General features: G+C 38.1%; 1 protein-coding gene across 1 annotated transcript in view; it reads left to right on the top strand.

Moving 5' to 3' along the window:
• HOMER1 (homer scaffold protein 1) overlaps positions 1-20,903 on the top strand; it is an 85,293-nt gene extending 64,390 nt beyond the window's left edge. Inside the window, exons 6-9 of the mRNA XM_021531119.4 lie at positions 282-438; positions 13,168-13,278; positions 14,955-15,035; positions 20,482-20,903. Of these exons, the coding sequence (XP_021386794.1) occupies positions 282-438; positions 13,168-13,278; positions 14,955-15,035; positions 20,482-20,670 (538 nt within the window). The 3' untranslated portion in view covers positions 20,671-20,903. The remainder of the gene's footprint in view (positions 1-281; positions 439-13,167; positions 13,279-14,954; positions 15,036-20,481) is intronic.

Below are 20,903 nucleotides of genomic sequence, written 5' to 3'. Positions count from 1 at the left end.
ACCCTATTGAATGGGAAAGATAGATTTTTTTCCCAATAATGGTATTACCTATACTTTCTGAATTTATAGTTTTGATGAGTTGAGCAGCTGGATTCTCATTTGGGTGTTCTATTTGGTATATTATTATGTACCAAATAGATATAATATCTGGTTATTTTTAGTTACATAATTATTTGTGTAAGTCTCTTTTTGCTGGATATTAAAAGAAAAATTATGAGACATTTAAGAAGTATAAAGGAAGATTATTTGGGAGTTCTGACATTCTTATTCTGTCTGTGCAGTTCGACAATCAGCAAGCATTGGGAGGCAGAACTGGCCACGCTCAAGGGTAATAATGCTAAGCTCACAGCAGCCCTGCTGGAGTCCACTGCCAATGTGAAACAATGGAAACAGCAACTTGCTGCATATCAGGAGGAAGCAGAGCGTCTTCATAAGCGGGTAAGTTAAGGCAAATGGCCAGGATCCTTGAGGTGGAAGTACTAGTGACTGTATTCACTCATTTTCAAGTAAAACAAGTTTACTGTTGCAGCTTCAGGTTAATCTTTGAGACAGAAATCAATTATTTTCTGAAAATCATTTAGTCCAGTTGCAAACTATTTGCTTTCCAGAACTTCTTTTTCTGCAAAGGTTATTGTTGCAAGAAGTTATCAAACCTTATGACTTATTTGGCAGCTTTAATTCTTTATTTGATGCTATCACATCTGTTTCATTACATTCTCCATAGCACTGAAGTCCAGTCCCTTCTGCATTTAAGCCTTCAGAAGCTTGAAATCAAATCTCTAAGTTCAAGAAACCTTATTGTAATGCCCTCGTATAACAAAGATGAAGAGCTTACTCTCCTCCTTGCACACAAAGGACTCTAAATAACACAAGGTCACTACATGCAAGAAGAGATCTGCACCTGCTTTCATACAGAAGGGTCTGGGTCTGGTTGCCTTCATGACAAATTTTGCAGAGGTCATTTGGCAAACCAGAAGTTAGTTCACAGTGAGGGAAGGAAGGACAATGTTTGAGGAAAGAATAGCACATGCAAGGCTGAAGTCTAAGTTACCAAAACAAGTATTCAATATCTAATTTTGTTTCTCTTTTCATATACAACTCTCTGTATTGTATAGTCTATCAACCTTTATTCATATGAATTTGTCATAGCTTAGGGCATATTTCTCTCCAAAGTAGGTATGAGTAACATGTGTGAAGGAAGGATGTCTTTGATGAAGGTTTATCACTTTTGTTAATAAAGGTTAGCTTAGAAAAATCAAGGAAGTGTACTTAACATTGGAGTGGTACTATTTACAAGGGCATGAATTATAGGACAAGGGAAAAAGTCTTCAAACTGAAAGGTAGTAGTTTTAGATTCAATATTAGGAAGGAATTCTTTACTGTGAGGGTGGTGAGGCACAGGAACAGATTGCCCTGAGAAGTTGTGGATGCCCCATCTCTGCAAGTGTCCAAGGCCAGGTTGGGTGGGGCTTTTAACAACCTGGTCTAGTGGAAGGTGTCCCTGCCCATGAGATAATCTTTAAGGTCCATTTCAACCCAGGCCACTCTGTGATTCTGTGATACTTATTTAAGAAAAAAATGCAAAAAACCCATACTAAACCATTGCAGTTTTATGCATGAAAATAGGTGTCATCAATATGTTGAGAAAGAAGGGTGAATATTGCAGACCTCTCAGTTTGGTTTTATATGCTGTAGTCACAGAAAATAAGATACGGTAATTACAGCTAGCCATATCCTGCAAAATCCATCTTCCAGACGTGTGCTGGACTTGTCTAAATGGAGGCTGTTCAGATGGTCCCAGGAAAAATCCTAAATTCATTTGAGGTATGAGAAATCCAGTGGGCTATGCCGAACCTATGTGGAAGGGAAACAAGAATACCCTGCAGTTTAAGAAACCTAGGGAAATGGCAAGTTGTTGGGGATGTCCTACAGTTAGGACTTGCAGATAACACTCCTGAAGTCCCAGGCAAAGGATTTGATAGGAAAAAACAACAACTTCTAACAAACTGCAACAGTGTGTGCCATAGCTAACTGGACAAAAAGGCATTAAATGTAATTAAGACTGGTGATTTTTGCAATGTGCTTTCAGTTAAAGAAATCAGCAGTTGCTGACAAAACTTTGCTTCAGAAATGTTCCAGTCAAGCAGAAGCTTGTAATGTGTACAGAGAAAGACTGCCACTTTGTCATCTCACTTAAGCTTCTTATTTGGAAAAGTGGGAGCGGTGGCCTGTGCTCCAGGTTTGTGAATAGATGATAGCACCCACTGTCAATAAAATTGTTTCAATTACAGCCTTGTATTTAAGTTACTACAGTGCAAATGTTTAGGTGAATTTGAAAATTAGATAGGCTTTACAATGAAGAACTCATTGCTAAAATGTGGACATAATAAAGTAGGATTCTCCCTAAGAAAATGTACAGCTTGTGTTGTTGCAAAGCTGAGATGATGAAATCCTTACCTAAGAAAGAAAAGTAATGCACAACAGCAGCAGCTGTGTTTGCCTTGGGAGATTCAACCATACAAGGCAGGCAAAGATCCCTTTTTTCTTTTTTTATGTTATTCCCACTCTTGGTCAAGTCTTATTTAAAATCTGTTGCTGGAAATTGAAATTAATGAAAATAATGACTATAGAAGCTTTTAGAATTTCATTTTGCTTTTATTTGATACTACATTTAACAGTATTAATCAAGTCTTTGAGGCTACATTTATTAATAGTGATGCTTTTTCTTAACTTTTTATTAACAATATTCCTGCAGTTACTTGTATTTCTGAGGAAATGCAAAATCTATACCAGGGTATTGTCTACACTGTTCTCTTTTGATCATTGCTTACATGCCTTTATTAGGTGATTCTGTAACTTGTGACCTCAGGACTTGTTGGTATCTCACAAAGAATATAGAAACACTCTTCCTAACTCTCTGGGAATGCCAGTAAATTACAATAGGGTAGTCCATTGGGAGTGCTGCCCTCTGTTGGAATTGCTTTAGGAAAAATGTAGACTTGGCTAACCCAATGAATTGAGATCTCTAAGCAAAAAAAATGTATATAGTGTTAAAAAAAAATCGAACTCCATCTGTTACCATACTGTGCATTGCAATACAAAAACTCTTCTAAACTGCAAGTTGGAGACTGATCTTTCAAACTGAATTAGTGCTTCACTTAAAAAAGTAACTGCAAGTCAGATGCTTTTTACACAGATAAAAAATGTGCTGTTGAAATGGCAGATCTGTAGACTGTTGGTTACAGTGCATATGGCAGCAAGCAGTGTTCAGTGCCTGTCTTGTGCTGTCTTCCTGTGCAGTTTATCTGTTCTGTATAATCATGTAGCTGCAGTTGATCCAAAAAATGTCCCCCAAACAGGAATCAATCTCACCTGAGATTATGTATAAATTATATGTCAAGTCTATATTACATACTGCCCTAGAAGGCAAGGGTAACACATATTCTTGTTAATAAATCCCTTGGGGCAGATTAGAGTGAAACAGCACTGAATAGTCAATGTCTCTAAACATATATGTGTGTGTGTATATATATATATATATATATATATACACACACACACACACACACACACACACACACACATATGTATATCTATGTATATATCTATGTGTATATATATATATATATACACAGTTTATTTTAGAACAATTTGGTTGGTAAGACAAACAACCAATTGTAGTTATTTTAGTTGTTGTTATCTGCAGTAACATAGCAATATAAAAGAACAAAAATGTGTAAGGAAAATAAAGAGAAAAAAAGGGCAGACCTGGAAAGATTTATAGTAAATCCCCCTTGTTGACTCCAGAAATGAGACTTGGTATAATTTTGATGTCTGTTGTTTGAAGTGAAGATGTTGCTCCATCAAGGGTGGGGAAAGTCCACAACACTCAAAAGCTTTCATGAGTTTTATATGCTCAGGTTCGCTGTCTTCACAGCTGCCTATTATGCCAGTGCAGTTTAGCTCAGTATGGCCCATCAGCAGGGATGAGCCCCTTCAGGCTCATGTGAATGTCCCTGATACTGCCCAGGCAGCCCTCTGCACTTGGGTGGGTACTTTGCACATCAGCAGATTTCCCCCTGAATGTTTGAAACGTTAGCATTCCAGTCTCTTTTCCAGTATTACTTGTGGTGGACACATTGTTCTCCCCAGACCTGGGACGGTTGGACAATAGCACCCCCTTTATCTTAGCTCAAGTTCCAGTCACAATCCAAATTCCAGTTAGTAGGTGTAGTTAGAGAGGGGTGGGCTTTGGTGGTCATAGATGAGCAGCTGCTTCTTTGCAATTTGCAGTGATTTTAGCAATGTTTACCCATTAACAATTTCAGTCTCTGACAGATAGCCGTCTTTTGTTCTAGTAATTCTTGTAGAGACAAAAGCATGAAGAGGTAAAAATCCCACTCCTAAGAAAACTGTGTAAGGTTCTGTCTCTTTCTTTGATTTTGGTGGCATTTTTAAAATAATTCCACTTTTCTTTTTTGGACATCTCTGAGTAAGTATAAGGTTTACTTATCTATCAGTTCGTTTTTTGTGTTAACCTGCATTTGTTTGCTTTCTTTGAGGCCTTTATCTTCCTTCTTCCATTTGTTCGCTGCCTTAATAATGCCTAGAGCTGAGATAAAACAGAATACAGATTCAGTGTGACTGACTGAAACATTCTCAGTAAATAAAAGTTTTGTGCTTTCTCCTGATACATTCTAAGCTTAATTCAGAAACAGTATATTTTGATATTTTGTCAGACAGTTTATTTTTCAGAAGTTTGCTAAATGGGTGTATGGATTTCTCCCTCTCAAATACAAAAATAATTCTAAGAAAATGTGATGCCCAGTCACGAGCTTAACTTGGAGCTCTCAGCCTTCTCTAATCTGCTCAGAAATGACAAAAGATTTCCCTTAAATAGGGCTGGTGAGCACTCTTACACACCTGGCATAGCTTTTTGACATCAAAAGGGATTCATAAGTTTAGAACAGCTCAGTAACAGCAAGAAAAGCCCTGAAGTAAGCTACTTCAGACATATAGAATAGCATGGGCCCTAACATTAATCCTAGTAGCACAAAGAGGAAAAGATTGAATGATGATATAAATTACAGAAAGTAACCCAAAGTTCTGTCTTTGTCATGTTAAAAAAGAAAATGATTAATTTTTTCATGCACGTTATCTGCTAAAGTAAATCATCCTATGACACTGGGCAATAGCACAAAGGAATAACACCAGTGCATAATAATAAGAGCTGCAGTCCTTGAAGATCATTCATCTTCAGGAAAAGAATCCTAAGATAAAAAAAGAGATGAAGGGAAGCGATCAAGCTCCTAGATATTCATGAAAGAACAGAGAGATAAACTCTTGAATTCTAGCTTGTTATTTTACAAAAAATAAAAATTAGGCTATTATGTTCTTTCATTCAATGAATGAAATAACTATGAAATAGCTGTGAGATATCTTATGTAGTTATTAAAATCACCTGACAAATGGACCATGATTTTCCTACTGTTAAAAGAAATTTTTAAATGGATATTAAAAAATTGCATGAGATTACCAAAATAAAACCACGGTCATTTTATTGGACTGTTTCCATGAGGACAGCAGTCTGTAAAAGAATTAAGAAAGTTCACAAGAAGTATGGAGTGCTGTATAAACCATCTGTTCAGATTATCTGTGGAAAATCTTTGCAGACCCTTTAGAAGTCACCTCCACATTTCCATCATCTGCATTAATACTTGAATAGCCAAAACTAACTTTTGAACTTGCAGATATGATGTGATGAATTTGTCTCCTGGATTGGAGCTCATACCATGGACTACATATTTGCTGACAAATCCTGTTAGCAGCCTGGTGACTACTGTAGAAAACTGTTTGGTTTTATATGCACAAGGAAGAACATTATCAAAGAGTGGAAATATGAAGGAACGTGATAGAAAGCATGCTAACAAGAAATTTATTAATGGAATTCTGATCCAAAAAAACTTTTGGTAATTCACCTTTTTTATTTGATGTCTATCTCTTGTCATTCTCATTTTAAGATTGTGTCCCTCCTACTGAACAATTCAAATTTAGCTTTGAGTAAATTTTGAATAAATTAGATTTGATTGATTAAAGAAAAAAAGTTAACAAAGTATAATCTTCTCTTTAAGATACTGTAATTAGCATGTAGTTAGATAGCAGCTTTGTACTTCTTGTTTACAATGAAAATAGATGACAACTTTTTTTGCATGGCATTAGGAGATACCAGAGGAAAAAAAGACAAACATTTTTTTCAGACAATATGTTGGGAATTTTTTCTCAGATGTACATTTTAGTTCCTAGAAGATCCATTTCAGCCATCATAAGTGCTTCATTATTTTTGAAACAGTATATGTTGTCAGCCTTTAGGCTATGAGAGCATTTCTTAGGAGAAGAATTGTGAAACCCAGCACATTTTAATCTCCCTTTGTGTCCATGATTCCTAATACAGATAATTCACGTAGCATTTACGAAGATTCAACCCTTGTTTGATAATTACATTTTACAAGAAAGATGATCTCTTTTCAGACAGAGCAGCTGTATCAGGTTATGTTCCTTGAATCAAAATGTGAATTTGCCTTTTTTTAAATTTATGGTGGATTTAAGTATTTTTGGTCTTCTTCAGTTTGCCTTATTTTTTTTTATTTTAGAGAAGATTTGCATTTAGGGCCCAAGAGTGTTTTGCTAGGGCTCTTTTTTTTTTTTTTTTTTTTTTTTTCCTGGGAATTCACTTTCACTGAATGTGTCATATACAAGATAATAATTTGGCAAAAAACCCCAACAAACCATCTACTAAGCTACTCTGACTCTGGCTAATAAAATAATTTTTCACAGAAGCACTCTCTCATCCCCGTCTTATTTCTAGAAAATCCTAAGTGTTAAGATACATTTATCTACAAGTTATAAAACACATGTTTTGTGGAGGCATGCGACAAGATGTTTACATACTTAAAGCTTGAAGAATTAAATACATCCTATAATTCCAAAACTCTGCAGGAGAATAAGAAAATGACTGGATTTAGATCCTCGGGACTGAAAGATGATATCTGTACAATGTTTGCATTGCATATGATTCATGAACTGGCCAGGTGACTGGAAAAAGTATTTGCTAATTAGATTGTAGGGGAAGGGATGTGCTTTGAATTTAGTATTACCTTATTAGTATTAGTACTACCTTATCAACTGAATAATAATGCATGGCTGAAGGTCAAATCATCAATTCTGGTAAACTTGTTATATTTTCAAAGAGTCCTACTACAGTTTCATTGCTTTCTTCACAAAAATCAAGCAGATGATAGGTTACTCCTGTTTAATCTACTGTGGAAAACGTTTTGGTATTTTGATGGCTTAAGGCATCAACTGCCCAAAGACAGAAATGTGTCCTTTTTCAGCAAAATCTTCTAACTGTTTTCTCTGTTGAAAAAAGTAATAAATTGCTGGTAGTGCACAACACTAACCCCCAAGGTTATTACTTTATCTATGGGTAAATATTGGAAAACGACAATAATTAATTTCCTGTCAGAAGTGATTTATATGAATAATACCATTGTGTGCTTTTTGTTCCTTCAGAATCACCCTTAAAAATCAATTTTCCTTGTTTTCTGCATTTTCATATTTCCTAATGCCAAAGATCTTCCCAGAATTTTTTATTCTTGAAAGCTACACTGGAATAATTTTTGTGATTAGTTTGTCGCATTCTGTTGTGCATCTTAGTACTGTCTACCATTAAGAACTGAGACATTTTCTCTGCATAAATTATGTGAAACTTTATGCAGTTATCCACAGTTTTTCTGACCCATGAAATAGTGTTTCTCCTCTCCTCATGGACAGCAAAGGCCTCTTTTTCCTTTGTGGGAAGTTAATGTTCAATTATTGATGTAACAATACTGTCACAGTCATAGTTGCAATCATTTTAGGGATGTAACTTAATCAGTTAAAAAATACATAATTAATACTTCAATTCAGTCTAGCATTAGCACTCTGTGGCTTCAGAGCACTGTATGTGTTCTGCACTGTAGCTCGGGCTAGTAAATCTTGAATATTGCATCTGCAGTAAATAAAAGGGAGAAAAATATATTATAGAAACAACAAGTTAGTAGTGTCAGGTGCAGAAAATAGGCTACAGCCACACAATATATGATTCTAATATGGGTAAAAAACTGCCTGGATGTCTGGGCCCAGAGAGTGGTGGTGAGCAGAGTTACATCCAGCTGGTGTTCAGTCACCAGTGCTGTTCCCCAGGGCTCAGTACTGGGGCCAGTCCTGTTTGTATCTTCACCAATGATCTCATGGAGTGACCCTCAGGCAGTGTGCAGGTGACACCAAGCTGGTGGTGCTGCCCTTGGGTCACAACAACCCCAGGCAGCTCCACAGGCTGGGGCAGAGGGGCTGGAAAGGCCCTGGGGGTGCTGGTGACAGTGGCTGGACATGAGCCAGCAGTGCCCAGGTGGCCAAGAAGGCCAATGGCATCCTGGGCTGGATCAGCAATGGTGTGGCCAGCAGGACCAGGGCAGGGGTTGTCCCCCTGCACTGGGCACTGGTGAGGCCACACCTCAAGTGCTGGGCCCCTCACTTCAGGAAGTTAATTTTGGTGCTGGAATGAGTCCAGAGAAGGGCAAACAGCTGGTGAAGGCTCTGGAACACAAGTCCTGTGAGGAGCAACTGAGGGAGCTGGGGGTGTTTAGCCTGGAGAAAAGGAGATTCAGAGGGGACTTAAATAATTTTCTACAACTTCCTAAAAGGAGGCTGTAGGTGAGGGTTGGTCTCTTCACCCAAGTAACAAGCAAGAGGACTAGAGGAAATGGCCTTGAGTTGTGCCAGTTCAATTAGTAGGAAAAAATTCTTCACAGAAGGGGCTGTCAAGCATTGGAACAGGCTGTCCAGGGAAGTGGTGTAGTCACTATCCTTGGAGGTATTTGAGAGACATGTAGATGTTGTACTTGGAGATGTGGCTTAGTGGTGGACTTGGCAGTGCTGGGTTAACTGTTTGACTCAATGATCTTAAGGGTCTTCTCCAACCTGAATTATTCTACAGTTGCGTAACAAATTCTGTATTCGGGATGGATTCTGTGTTCTAATCTGTCTTGTTTTGCCTGTAGAAATTGGAATAATTTCTGTGTGTAGGTAAGAAGGAATTACATGATCTGTTGGTACTGAATTGTACATTTCATCTCAAGAAAGTAAAAATTTGAAAAAAGAAAGTTTGAAAAAATTAATCCAGTTAATTATTAGCAAACACAGCACGGAATAATTTAGTCAATAATTGCTTGGGGCAGGTCACCACTCAAAATATTTGTGCCATTCCACTTCTTTACTTCTGTCTACCTGAAGTCTTTGTGTGCAAAGTAATTTTCTGTGGTCAGGATTTCAGGACTTTTTTTAGAGTCTTTTCAGTTTTCTGAAGCTTTGGGTAGTCACTGTCTTAAGCTCACACCAAGGCTGTTACTCCTTGTTTTGTTATGTGGACTGAAGTCTCACTCCTCCAGTCTTTCCAGCAGCCCAGTGTGCTTGCTCTCTGCTGCAATGAAAACCTCTTCCTGGAATCCTCCTACATTTATAGGTTGTTGAACCTAGACTGACATTTCCAGAAAACTCTATAATGGCCACTGCTAGAAGAGTCCAGGGTCTACCAGAAGAAGTTGCCTTGCTGTCCTACTTCAGCTGATGTATTTCACACTGAAGTAGGCAGTTGAGTATAATGCCATGCCATATGCTAGAGGAGTTTGCACACTAAATAGTTACTAAAATGCCTTTTCATAATATTTTCCTTACATGCAATCCTTAGCTGGATGATAAATGCAAAATAAAGAAAGAGAGGCTAAGAACAGTACCTTTTTTTTTTGTTAGTCTCAAATATGAAGCCAGAGTTATCAACATTTTCAGATATGCAAGTCAGTGCAGTCTTATGGTAGCACAATAGTAGGACTTTGTTTAGCCAGTTACTGTTCAAAGACTGTTCTTTCAGTCTGAATTCTGTACTCAAAATGAGGTGTAATCACAGGTACATTGCTTGATATTGCTGTGCAGGAGTTGAATGATTGATGAGCCTTGCTTTTAAACCTGAAACACTGAATGAGGAGGTGTCCCTAATAATAGACTGTCGGAGGGTCAGGCTAAAGCACTTTAACTTCCTTATATGCCTCCTTCTGTGCATAATGCATAAACAGTTACTTGTAATGATTTTTGGACCACTAGTCATGGGAAAATTAAATGCAATTTGAAACAAGAAACACAAGTAAATGCTATGCAGATTTTTGCTTAGAGCTTTATCTTTTGTTACTTCTGTTTTCAATTACATATTCTTTATATCACATCATTTTCCAGCCCATCTTATTCTACAGATCTTTTTGAAAGGGTCACAGTATGTTTTTCTTCTTTATAGGTACATTCAAGAAGATAAAAACATGAAAATATCTGACATCTTTTCAGATCTCTGTAGAAATTGGCATTTAAATAAAACTGATTAAAGTAACCTACTTTTTTAATTGTGTTTGTTCTTCTTCTTCCCAACTTACTAAGTTTTCAATCAACAGTAAACAAAACAGATGAATATTATTTTCTTGCATAATCAGTAAGCGATGGATGTTTGCCGAGAGAAAAGCTGGGCTAGAGTAAGACATCACAGCCCTTTTAGTGCTGGCAATTAATTGTCCTTCTGAGAGCAGTTGCGTCTGTTGGCAAGGTTTGTGGGAGCATGGCCTGTTCTGCTTAAGAATAATCATCTGTATTTGCTTAAGCAATTTCATTAAGTGTGTTGAATTAGAATGGACCAGAGTGTACCCGGGAGTATTCACATGAGCTGTGCACCTGGCAGGGCTGCTGCAGGAGGTGTGTTTAACCAGCAGTAATAGATGCAAGCTAGAACAGTAACATTTCATCCAATAGTTTGATTCATCAGCCCCTTGGATTCTAAGCTGGCACCAATACGTACTTTCTCTCTATGTGTACCAGCAAGAGGAAATCATATAGAGAACAGTGGGAGTTCAGGTGCTTCCTTAGTTACAAGATGAGAGACCTCTGCAGGCATGTTTCAAGGCATGAGGTCCTAGGACAGAGGTAGTTTGGGGACTGGGCTTACTTTTGTCTCTCCAGCTGAGGTTTTGTGTAAGTGAGCATTCTATGCTGGTGCTTGCTGACCACCACTCTTGCTGAGTGCAATGACTTTTAAAGAGAGATTGTCTTTTTGGAAGTTACTATTCAATATTGCAGCAGGAAAGCTTGGAAATGTTTAAGAAGTTAAATATCAGAAGGGCTGAAGGTAAAAGGGGTGAATGAGTTTGATAGTTCCAGCAAAACTTAGGAAGGAGCTAGAGCTCTTCATAAACCTGTGATGTCAGAACTGTTGCAGTTCTGGTTGATAGTGAAGGATTCATAACTGGGCAAGACCCTGAGCAAGCAAATATGACATCAAAATTTGCCCTGTTTTGATGAGGAGGCCTTGACAGAGTCTTTCCAGCCTAAATTGCTCTGTGCCTTTCTGATACTTGCTCCATCTAGACAGTAGTATAAGAATGTAAATACACATAGATATGTGTAATTGAGAAAATCATCTAAGACTTCAGTTGTAGTGCTCAGTGACATATAAAATAAAGCAAATAACTGTTTGGTTTTTTTTTTTTCATTTTTGGTCATGAGCACTGATAATCATTTTGGGGCAGCACTAGTGAAAAAGAAAGTTTTTGGGTTAGACAGGGCATGCTGCATTACCAAGCTATATCCTACTCCACCATTCGCTTTACCCCCTGCCAAGAATGTGTTCCAGTCTCAATTCTCCCCATTACAAACCTCATGTGCAAAAATGTCTAACCAGCAGCTTTCCAGCATAAGAGCCTAGATTCATCATGGCTGTTACAGAGGAGAGGTTTGTGGCCTGTGGTTCAGAGAGGAGAAGTTGTTGTAATTTCCTTGTGTTTCATCTTGACTTCCCTTGGACTTGATTCAGTAATCTACCTTTTGAGCCTACAAATAGTTCAGTCTGAAATTACTAGTATCACAGTGGCTTTATTAGCTAGGGGACGTTGGTGCTGGAGAGCAGCAACCTTGATTCCCTGAGATATTATTTTACTTAAGAAATAAAATTGTCTTGGAAAATGTCTGCCTTCTGTCTAATGGCTACCTCTCTAATAATGTTAAATTGAGTGTTAAAGGTTTTTGTTGCAGAATTAACTAGTACTTTGTTTAAAGGAGTTTCATGGCCAGATTTGTAGGTATCTGGTGCAGCTCTGTTGAAAACTATGTATTAGGATTGACAGGCTGGTAACATCTGAAGAGAAATTCATTATTAGATTTTAGTTATTAAACAAAAATGTTGTAGTGCACACATCCAGGCAGACATGTGGTGTAAAAGTTCTCCAATCTTCTGACCTGTAACATGAGAGGTACATGAACAGAGACTTTTCTGTGTAGACTCTAGCTGCATGGATTTTGTTTCTTTGATGTAGAAGCTGTTTTTTGAAAGTGTTTATCTGTGAGTGGCAGAGTATTAGAATCCTTTTGATTATAAAACAAAACAAAAGTGCATACCACTGCCAGGTACCTTAACTTAATCAAGGACAAATGGACACGGTTGCTGTCTGCTCATAACAGGGGAACTGAGCAAATCTAAATAGTGACATTAGCTTTGCCTTTGTGACTGAGAGAAGAACTCCATTGCTAGGGAAAGCTAGAAGCTGGCAGCTGTACTTTGGTGGCTGAGTGTCTGCTATTACACTGTTGATACCGAGTGATGCTGTGAAATGTTAATTGGCTTTCTAGGAAGTGTGTGAACATTGTGGCTTAGTAAGGTGGTAGAACATTAAGAAGTGTCAGATGGAGAGGTTAGTTAGACAGACAGATCTGTGTTTAGTCATCAAGGCATTACTGTGTTTGAAGTGGTAATTCAGAACTTTCTTAAAAGTTTTGATAATTAGTTTAAGTTTTAATTAGTGTTCTTTTCAGCCTATAACAAATGATTCTTTTTGTTTCCAGGAATTCATAGCAATGACTTACATAACAATATATTATGGAATAGTATGCTAACTTTGTAAGAACACCTTCACCATTTTAATCAACAGAAGTCATCCAGAAGTTAAGGTGTATTTCAAAGGCAGCTATTGATGCAAAGAAGTAATAGTACCTTGAATACATTGAAATAAATTCTGTATGTGTTTCTTCTATTTATTTCAACAGGTGACTGAGCTGGAGTGTGTGAGCAGTCAAGCCAATGCAGTCCACACTCATAAAACAGAATTAAACCAGACAATACAGGAATTAGAGTCTACACTGAAGAAAAAAGAAGAGGTATCTGCTAACATTTATTTTGGGTTTTTCTATTACATAATTTCTAAAACCTTTCAATATTAATCTTGTGATGGCTGCTAGATACTGAATTATTTACTATAAATGTTACAAAGTAAATTAATTTTCAACTTTTTTGAAATTGTTAATATTTTTCATTTATATAATTATATCAGCCCAGTATAGAGCTAGGTATCTGGATAGCAACAAAAAAGTACCATATTTTCCTGTTTGCTTTTACCAAACATCTCTGTTTGCAAACCTAAGTCATAAGTGCTTTCCACAGAGCAATCATCAGACCAATAAAGTCCAGATCCCCTAAGAAAGGAAGCTGTTGTAGGCATGCTTTCTGTTTTTCTGGAGAATAGGGTTTGAAACAAGATCAATGCCTTTGTCCAGCCAGTCTCTTTTTCAGGCTCTGTTAATAGAGCTGACCTTTATGGTCCATAAGATCAATTCCACAAGATCAATTTCCTTTAAACACATGCCAAACCCCCAGCCTGAAACTTGGTATTTATTGTGCCATGTGTCTTGGCCTGGACCAGCAGCAAGTAAATAAAAGGAACTGGAGTAGCACCTACATTGGCATATGTCCTAGAGGAAAGCATATCTGTGCCACAGAAGGATCAAGAATCACCCCTTTACGACTGGAAAAAGGAGATGGAAGCAGCTGCATAGGAAGAATCACTTGCACTGTGTAAGAACCTGTGGGCACTGGTGTGTGTGCTTGGAGGGGCAGTGTCTTGCCAAGCCCTCCCGCAGTGCTGTGAGGTGCTTCCAAGGAGGATGCAGAAGAGGCACAGTCATTACAGAATATCCTCTCAAAATGGAACGAAGCCTTTTCCAAACTCTCACCTACTTAATAGATTAGGCTCAGCTTGGTAATGTTTCCCATTTTGTTGCCCATTTGCTTTTGAATTATGCTGAGCTGTTGGGTGCAAAGCAATCTTGATAAAAGGAGTTCTGGGAGGTGAATGGGTCTGTCTGGATAAGAGTACTTAATAGTTTTGATACCTTTTACTTTCATTAACTGTTTCTATTCTTGTTTCTGGAAGTAAGCTAAGAATGGGTTTCTCTTCTGTTTATTATTTATTCTGTGTTTCTTATTTTTATACCTTATTATTTTCTAATTGCTAAATTAAGGATGCTGTTTCTTTTAGATCCTCTTTTTAGAGAAATCAGTCAAAACAGGCAATTTTTTTATGTTCAGCCCTGCTGTTGGTGACAAAATAAACAGTTTACATTTGAAAATCAGATTTTTTTTTTTAATTGAAAAAAATAGAGAAGAATAGATTCTAATAGAATTTTAAGTATAAACTTGTTCTTTTAATTACATTTTTATAATTAGTTTATTTATTTATTTTGAAATTTGTTTTCTTAATTTTTTGGGCAAAAATTATTTCATATCTCTTCAGGGGGAAAAGAAAACTTGAACTTTTACAAAAGAAAATGCTTATGTCTATTGTTTTTCATTCACAATGGAGTTGCTCTTTTGGGACTGTGATTCAGATGTATTGGGAGCAGGGCTTACACTTCATGTTCTCTGATGGGAAGTGGCCAATTGCCAGTTTTGGTATTGTTACAATGACTTTCTCAGAAGAAGAAGCAGGAGACAGATTACCAGTACCAAGGCCAAGCCAGGTAACACATTGCTAGCAAAGTTGTTTCTTCTCCCTTAGGAAATAGAAGGATTGAAACAAGAAATTGAAAATGCCAGAGAGCTCCAGGCGCAGAGGGATTCTCTGACCCAGAAGCTACAGGTGAGCTGTAGTGCATCATCTTAATTTAGAGAAAAGGGAAAACTGCAAGTGAGCAGTTCACATGTGCAACTTGTGCTATGTTCACTGAATGTGACAGGTGAATGTGTAAATTTGACTGCCCTGAAAGTACTGGGTTGGGATGACCCTTAGGAATTCATATCAAAATTTCTACCTGCTGTAAATTGCTATTTTTATCTGAGGATACACATCCACATTGCTTTTACAAGTCCACAGAGTACTCTCAGGTTAGCAAACATCTTTCACTGATACATGTCCTGGCCAGTTCTGGTCTCATTTTCACACAAGTATCTTCCTATAGTTTTTGCACGCCACTGAAATGGTCTGTGTGTGTATCATCAATATGGGGTGAGTTTGTGTTCAGCTTTTAAACATGCCCTGAGAAAGTAAGGGTTAAAGTGCTCTTGTGGAGTACAGGCTTTAAAACCACACTTTCTATATTTTCTTGGAATTATTTAGAAACATTGTGCTTTTATTGTTTTTTAGCAGTTATTTCTTACTGTGTGTAATGCCAGATACCTGAGGCTGCTGGAATTGTTCTCTCATTGTATCCTCCTGTGCTCCATCTGAGCTCTTTTCTGTCTGTTGCTGCACTGACCAGCCAGCACATAGCCACATTCCTTGTCACACCTGCCTCTGCAATGACCAAAAGCTTACTTGGATTACACTCTGGGTTCAGCCTTCAGAGTTTTGAAAGAACTGGAAACCTGGGCATTAAATAGCCCCAATCCTAAAGTGCTGAAAGGGGATTCTCTTGGTTCTGTAGCTTAGCATGTTGAAAGCAAGCCCCATCAGATCATGGCCATAGCTTAAAAATCATTAGGCAGGTATTCTTTGAAATGTGTGACATGAATTGGAACCTCTATGAGTCAAATTTTAACCTACAGAATAAAGATCAAAATGAGTTTATTCTTTTTCCCCAATCTTATGTCAACTTGTTTGTACAAAGTATGTTATTACTTTGAGCAGTGTTTAAAGAGTGTTTTGAGTGCACCTTACCTTGCCTGTGCCAAAAATTGCTTTAGGCAAAATACACAAGTTTTCATCTGAAAAAAGTATTTATGTGAGAGACTAAAAGGAGACATTGTAATGAGAGTTGGAAATTGTTCTAGCAATGGCAAATGCAGTAATTTCATTGTAAGATCATGTGAAAAATAGCAGTGAGCTAGGCTTATCTAGCGAGCAGAAATTATGAGACTAGTAAGAGGTAAAATATTAGAAAATGGTAAATTTTTATTAAAATTTGAAAATGGTAAATTCTTATTAAAATTTTACCTTATAAAGTCAGTAGTTCCATTTTGCTATACTTATGTATAAATGATTGATGAATCACAATCAATGAGTGATTGATCTTCTCCCTGCAGAGAAGGACTCGGGGGTGATGGTAGATGAAAAATTCAACGCTAACCAGCAGTGTGTGCTCCCAGCCCAGAAAGCCAAACGTGTCCTGGGCTGCATCCAGAGCAGGGTGGGCAGCAGGGCCAGGGAGGGGATTCTGCCCCTCTGCTCTGCTCTGCTGAGAGCCCACCTGCAGTGCTGCACCAGCTCTGGGGTCCCAGCATGGGAAGGGCATGGAACTGCTGGAGGGAGTCCAGAGGAGGCCACAAAGGGATGGAGTTCCACCCCTATGAAGAGAGGCTGAGAAAATTTTGGCTGTTTAGCCTGGAGAAGAGAAGGTTGCATGGAGACCTCATAGCAACCATCCAGTATCAGAAAGTGGCCTACAGGGGAGCCAGGGAGGGACTCTTCATCAGGAACTGCAGTGATAGGACAAGGAGTATTGTCTTCAAACTGAAAGAATGTAGGTTCAGATTAGATATTAGGATGAAATTCTACATGGTGATAATGGCGAGGCACTGCTTTATGTCACCCAAAAAAGTTATGGACATTTCCAAGGCTAGGTTGGATGGTGCTTTGAGCAACCTTATCTAGAGGAGAGGGTTCCTGCCCATAACAAAGGGTTGAAACCCTTCATTGGGTTGTTTTAAGGTCCCTTCTACCCTAATCCATTTTATGATTCTCTGATTGTTTAATCACCAAATGGATATATTTTTTATATAAGTCCATGTGTCACATTGTAAGTGATCTGTTTCTGGAAATGGCTTTAAGTTTTATTCAAGTACATTTAAAGGATCACTTAGGATCTGAGTTGAAAGGTGCCTTTATTAAGCTTAAACTTAGTTACTGCCTTGATCCTGCCCAGGAAAAAGATCTTGAGTCTGTGCTTTCCTGTAATTGTCCTGCTTTGATGATACTGGTGTTTTTTGAGCCACTAACCCTCTATCTGTCACATTGTCTGCTATAGCTTCACACTGTCTCATATATGTTCACTTACCTGACTCATCATTTATTTTCAGAGTGTTTCTCTCCACAGTTTGTATCTGTTTCTCTCACTCTTTGTTCTTGTGCTTTATTTTTCCCTCTTGTGCTTTGCAAGTGGATTATGTAACTTTAAAATATTTTGGTAAAAATCATCTATGAAAAATGCTGTAAAAAGAAAATAGTATTTCAAGGTATATTGCATTTCTGACACACACATCTCAGGAATTGATTAGATATCAATCACTGGAAAACTCTAGTGAAGAACAATACGTTATCATGAAGGTTAAGTACCAGGGTCCTAATTCCATCAGCAATGTAGAGGAGTCATATCACTGAGTCATGATCAGTGTGACTCTCACAGGTCAGAATATCTTTATTAATATGGGTGATTCCTAAATATAGTTGTTGTGTATGGTTTGACTGTTTTATTGCAATCCTTGCACTGAATTCTGCAAAAGATTGTTACAGTGTGAACCATAAACATAACTAGTAATGATTTATTTATTCTGTAAGAGAAATCAATATGAGAAATGATTACATCTGATGAAAGAATAGCTTGAAAAAAACAATGGTAAAAAAACTAAGTGCAAAATACATTCTGTAAAGGGCCTGAATGTATCAAAGAGTCAATTTATTGTTGGATGAGATCAGCTGCCTGTAAAGGGAAATGGCACAGCTAGGGGAATAGATTACATTACATGTAAGCCTCCTCTTCCAATCAAGAAGCAAGTTTTGAAGTTGACTGATTTGAAACAGGAAACTGCTCATGAGCTAGACATGAATGCATATAATTATTTCAATTACAATGCAGTAACATTGCAGAAAGCATTAATACTAATTTTGGGTAAATATGCATAAGCGTCAAACATAAATTTAAGAAGTAGCATTTTCCAGAAATTAAAAGCAACATCTTGTGGCATGTTTCATTAAAAATATGTGAGAAGGGCCTGAAAGGTGTTCTTCAGTGCTAGATAAAGGCCAACAGAATGCTCTCGTCAAGCCCAGATATCACAGTGTAAAGCCATATAAGTATCTATAGATTTGCCCCAAAGTGGTCTATTTCATCACTGGCTGCCTGGTTACATGAATTAATTATCTCTGAGGTAAGATCAGTGGCAAGAAGACTTCCTAGAGCACACAGATTTGGTGACTAGGAGAGAAGTAATGACAGGATGGGCAAATACTGCAAAACAGCTGTCAGTTTTTTGTGAGCTAAAGAAGAGTTTCTGTCACTCTGGCAAAGCTGAGAGGACCTTGGATTTTGCTTTTTATGCCCTCAGAGGGTCTTGGACCTGTGCAATCACTACACGAGGTAGTACTTTTAAGTGTTTGGCTGGGGAGACAAGAGTAGGCTCGATGAAGAAGAGCCTTTACAACTGGGTTGTAACCAGTTGTCTTCATTTGTAGCAGCAGTGGGGTAGGTATTCACTTATATAAGCACGTGTGCATTATATAATTTCTACAAGTGTGCTGTCCAGCTAGCTTCTTTTAGTGCTTTGGCAACTAAATTATTCAGTGATAAACAAATTAATTATTCTCTTCAACCTGACAATAAGGGGTAATTCCTGCTCTCAGGTGTGCTGGCTGTTCAAGATTGGTGCCCAAAACTCCATAGTTTTTTTACTTGCTCATTTGCAAACAAGAAGTAAGGGAGGCCTTCAGTTTGGCTGGGAGGTAACCCGTGGCTCCACAGCAGCCACAGCTATGAGGCACTGGATGTCCCTCAGCACTGCTGGGGACCCAGAACTCTCTGCTGCTGCAGAGGCTGGGAGCTGAAATTGGGCACTGGCCATGTCACCCCATCCCTCCTCTGGCCAGGGATGCAGCACTCAATTGATGCTGCTGTGAGACCCCTCACAAGTGGATACCTTTCTCAGGCTTTGACACAGGGCTGCCATTACATACCTGTTACTCTTGAATGAACCAGTATATTTTTTGTGTAGGTCATGTTGTTTACTATGGTTAGCTGAGATCTCTCCAGTGTAAACATGAATATATTTCTTAGCCTTAAGGGAGACAGAAGAATCACACCAGTGAGAGAGTTGGAGGGCTGAAAGAGAAGTTGCTCATGCTGCAATCATTGACTGTTGCTGCATCTCCCTTCCTATTTGTAAAGCTAGCTGTAGTAAAATCTCAGAGCAGGCCAATTAAAGCTTTGTGACACAAAACCACAGTAAAGGGAGGAGCTATTGAAAACATGTTGCCATACATAAATGCGAATTCACTATACACTTTTCCAGAGATGGCTGTACAGAGTGTATGGTGTACTAAGCACACTGTCTCTGTGCTGCCTTTGAAAGTGTTTTTTTTTAACTGAAATTACAAAACTTAGCATGAATTTATGAGGTGTGCAGTGAATGGAACAAAGGAAAATATGCTATTCCAGACACAGGTGGCTGATTCATTTGTAATTTGATTGAAGAGAGGGCACCTGTCTTGGTGCAGAGCAGTTGGCACCATCATCCGTGCAGCAGTGGTGGCTCTCCCATTGTCCTGCTCCACAGTGGGTGCTGTGCAGCGAGGCACAATGTGCAGTGTGCACCTCCTGGTTTGCATTTGTTACAGTCACCTTGACATCCACCTGGGCTTGGTTATGCTCCTGTCTTCATTCTCAGAGTGCAAAGCCTGTATGTGGGATGGGAATCAGGTGGTGCTCCTCTGTCTCTAAAGCAGTGTTCTGGATGGGTTTTTGCATGAGAATTTTTGATGGAGAACTATGTCCTTGAGCAAGTCACATAGTCTAAATCAGGGCATACTTGAACATAAGTAAACTCTGAGATATTTTCATTAGGCAGTACATTTCTGAATGATAGAAATTATAACATACCTGAATAAGTGTATCATTTGTTCACTGACGAAAGTTTCTCTAAAGTTCCTCTCCAAAAGTTTCAGTCCTTCAGATAATTATGGAAAAGTGGAGGAAGTGGCAGTACATATGCAAACGTAGTAACAGTTCAGGTTCTGGTTTTGATTTAGTGAAAACTGTAAAGGGTTACAAATTATTTTAAAAAGCAGTTGACAAAACCAGCACATGAGTACCAAGAGGACATTAGACTGCTTTCTGTTTGCAGACAACACATTAACATGTTGTGTATTTTCTCTGAAGGAAGTAGAAATTCGAAACAAAGACCTGGAAGGACAGCTGTCTGATCTAGAGCAACGTCTGGAGAAAAGTCAGAATGAGCAAGAAGCTTTTCGCAATAACTTGAAGACACTTTTAGAAATTCTTGATGGAAAAATATTTGAGCTAACAGAATTACGAGATAACTTGGCCAAGCTAATAGAGTGCAGTTGAAGAAAATGGGATTTCAGTGCCAATCAGCTTAAAGATGCACTGTCTCTCTTCATAGGACTGTGTTGGGCTCTGCATCAAAGTTGCACAAAATTAGAAAATGCTCCTCTGAGAGGGATTGTTTTAAATTTGATTTGTAATTCAATGTAAAATTTAGAACTTAGCTTGTATCCAGTTTAAGAAAAAAAAAACTAACAAAAAAACTTGAATTACAAATTACCTCCTTTTACATTATT

The sequence above is a fragment of the Lonchura striata genome, chromosome Z, assembly GCF_050655825.1.
Source record: "Lonchura striata isolate lonStrDom1 chromosome Z, ASM5065582v1, whole genome shotgun sequence".
Classification (NCBI taxonomy): Eukaryota; Metazoa; Chordata; class Aves; order Passeriformes; family Estrildidae; genus Lonchura; species Lonchura striata.
Note: the sequence above shows the minus strand (reverse complement) of the source record. Positions and strands in the feature narration are given on the sequence as shown.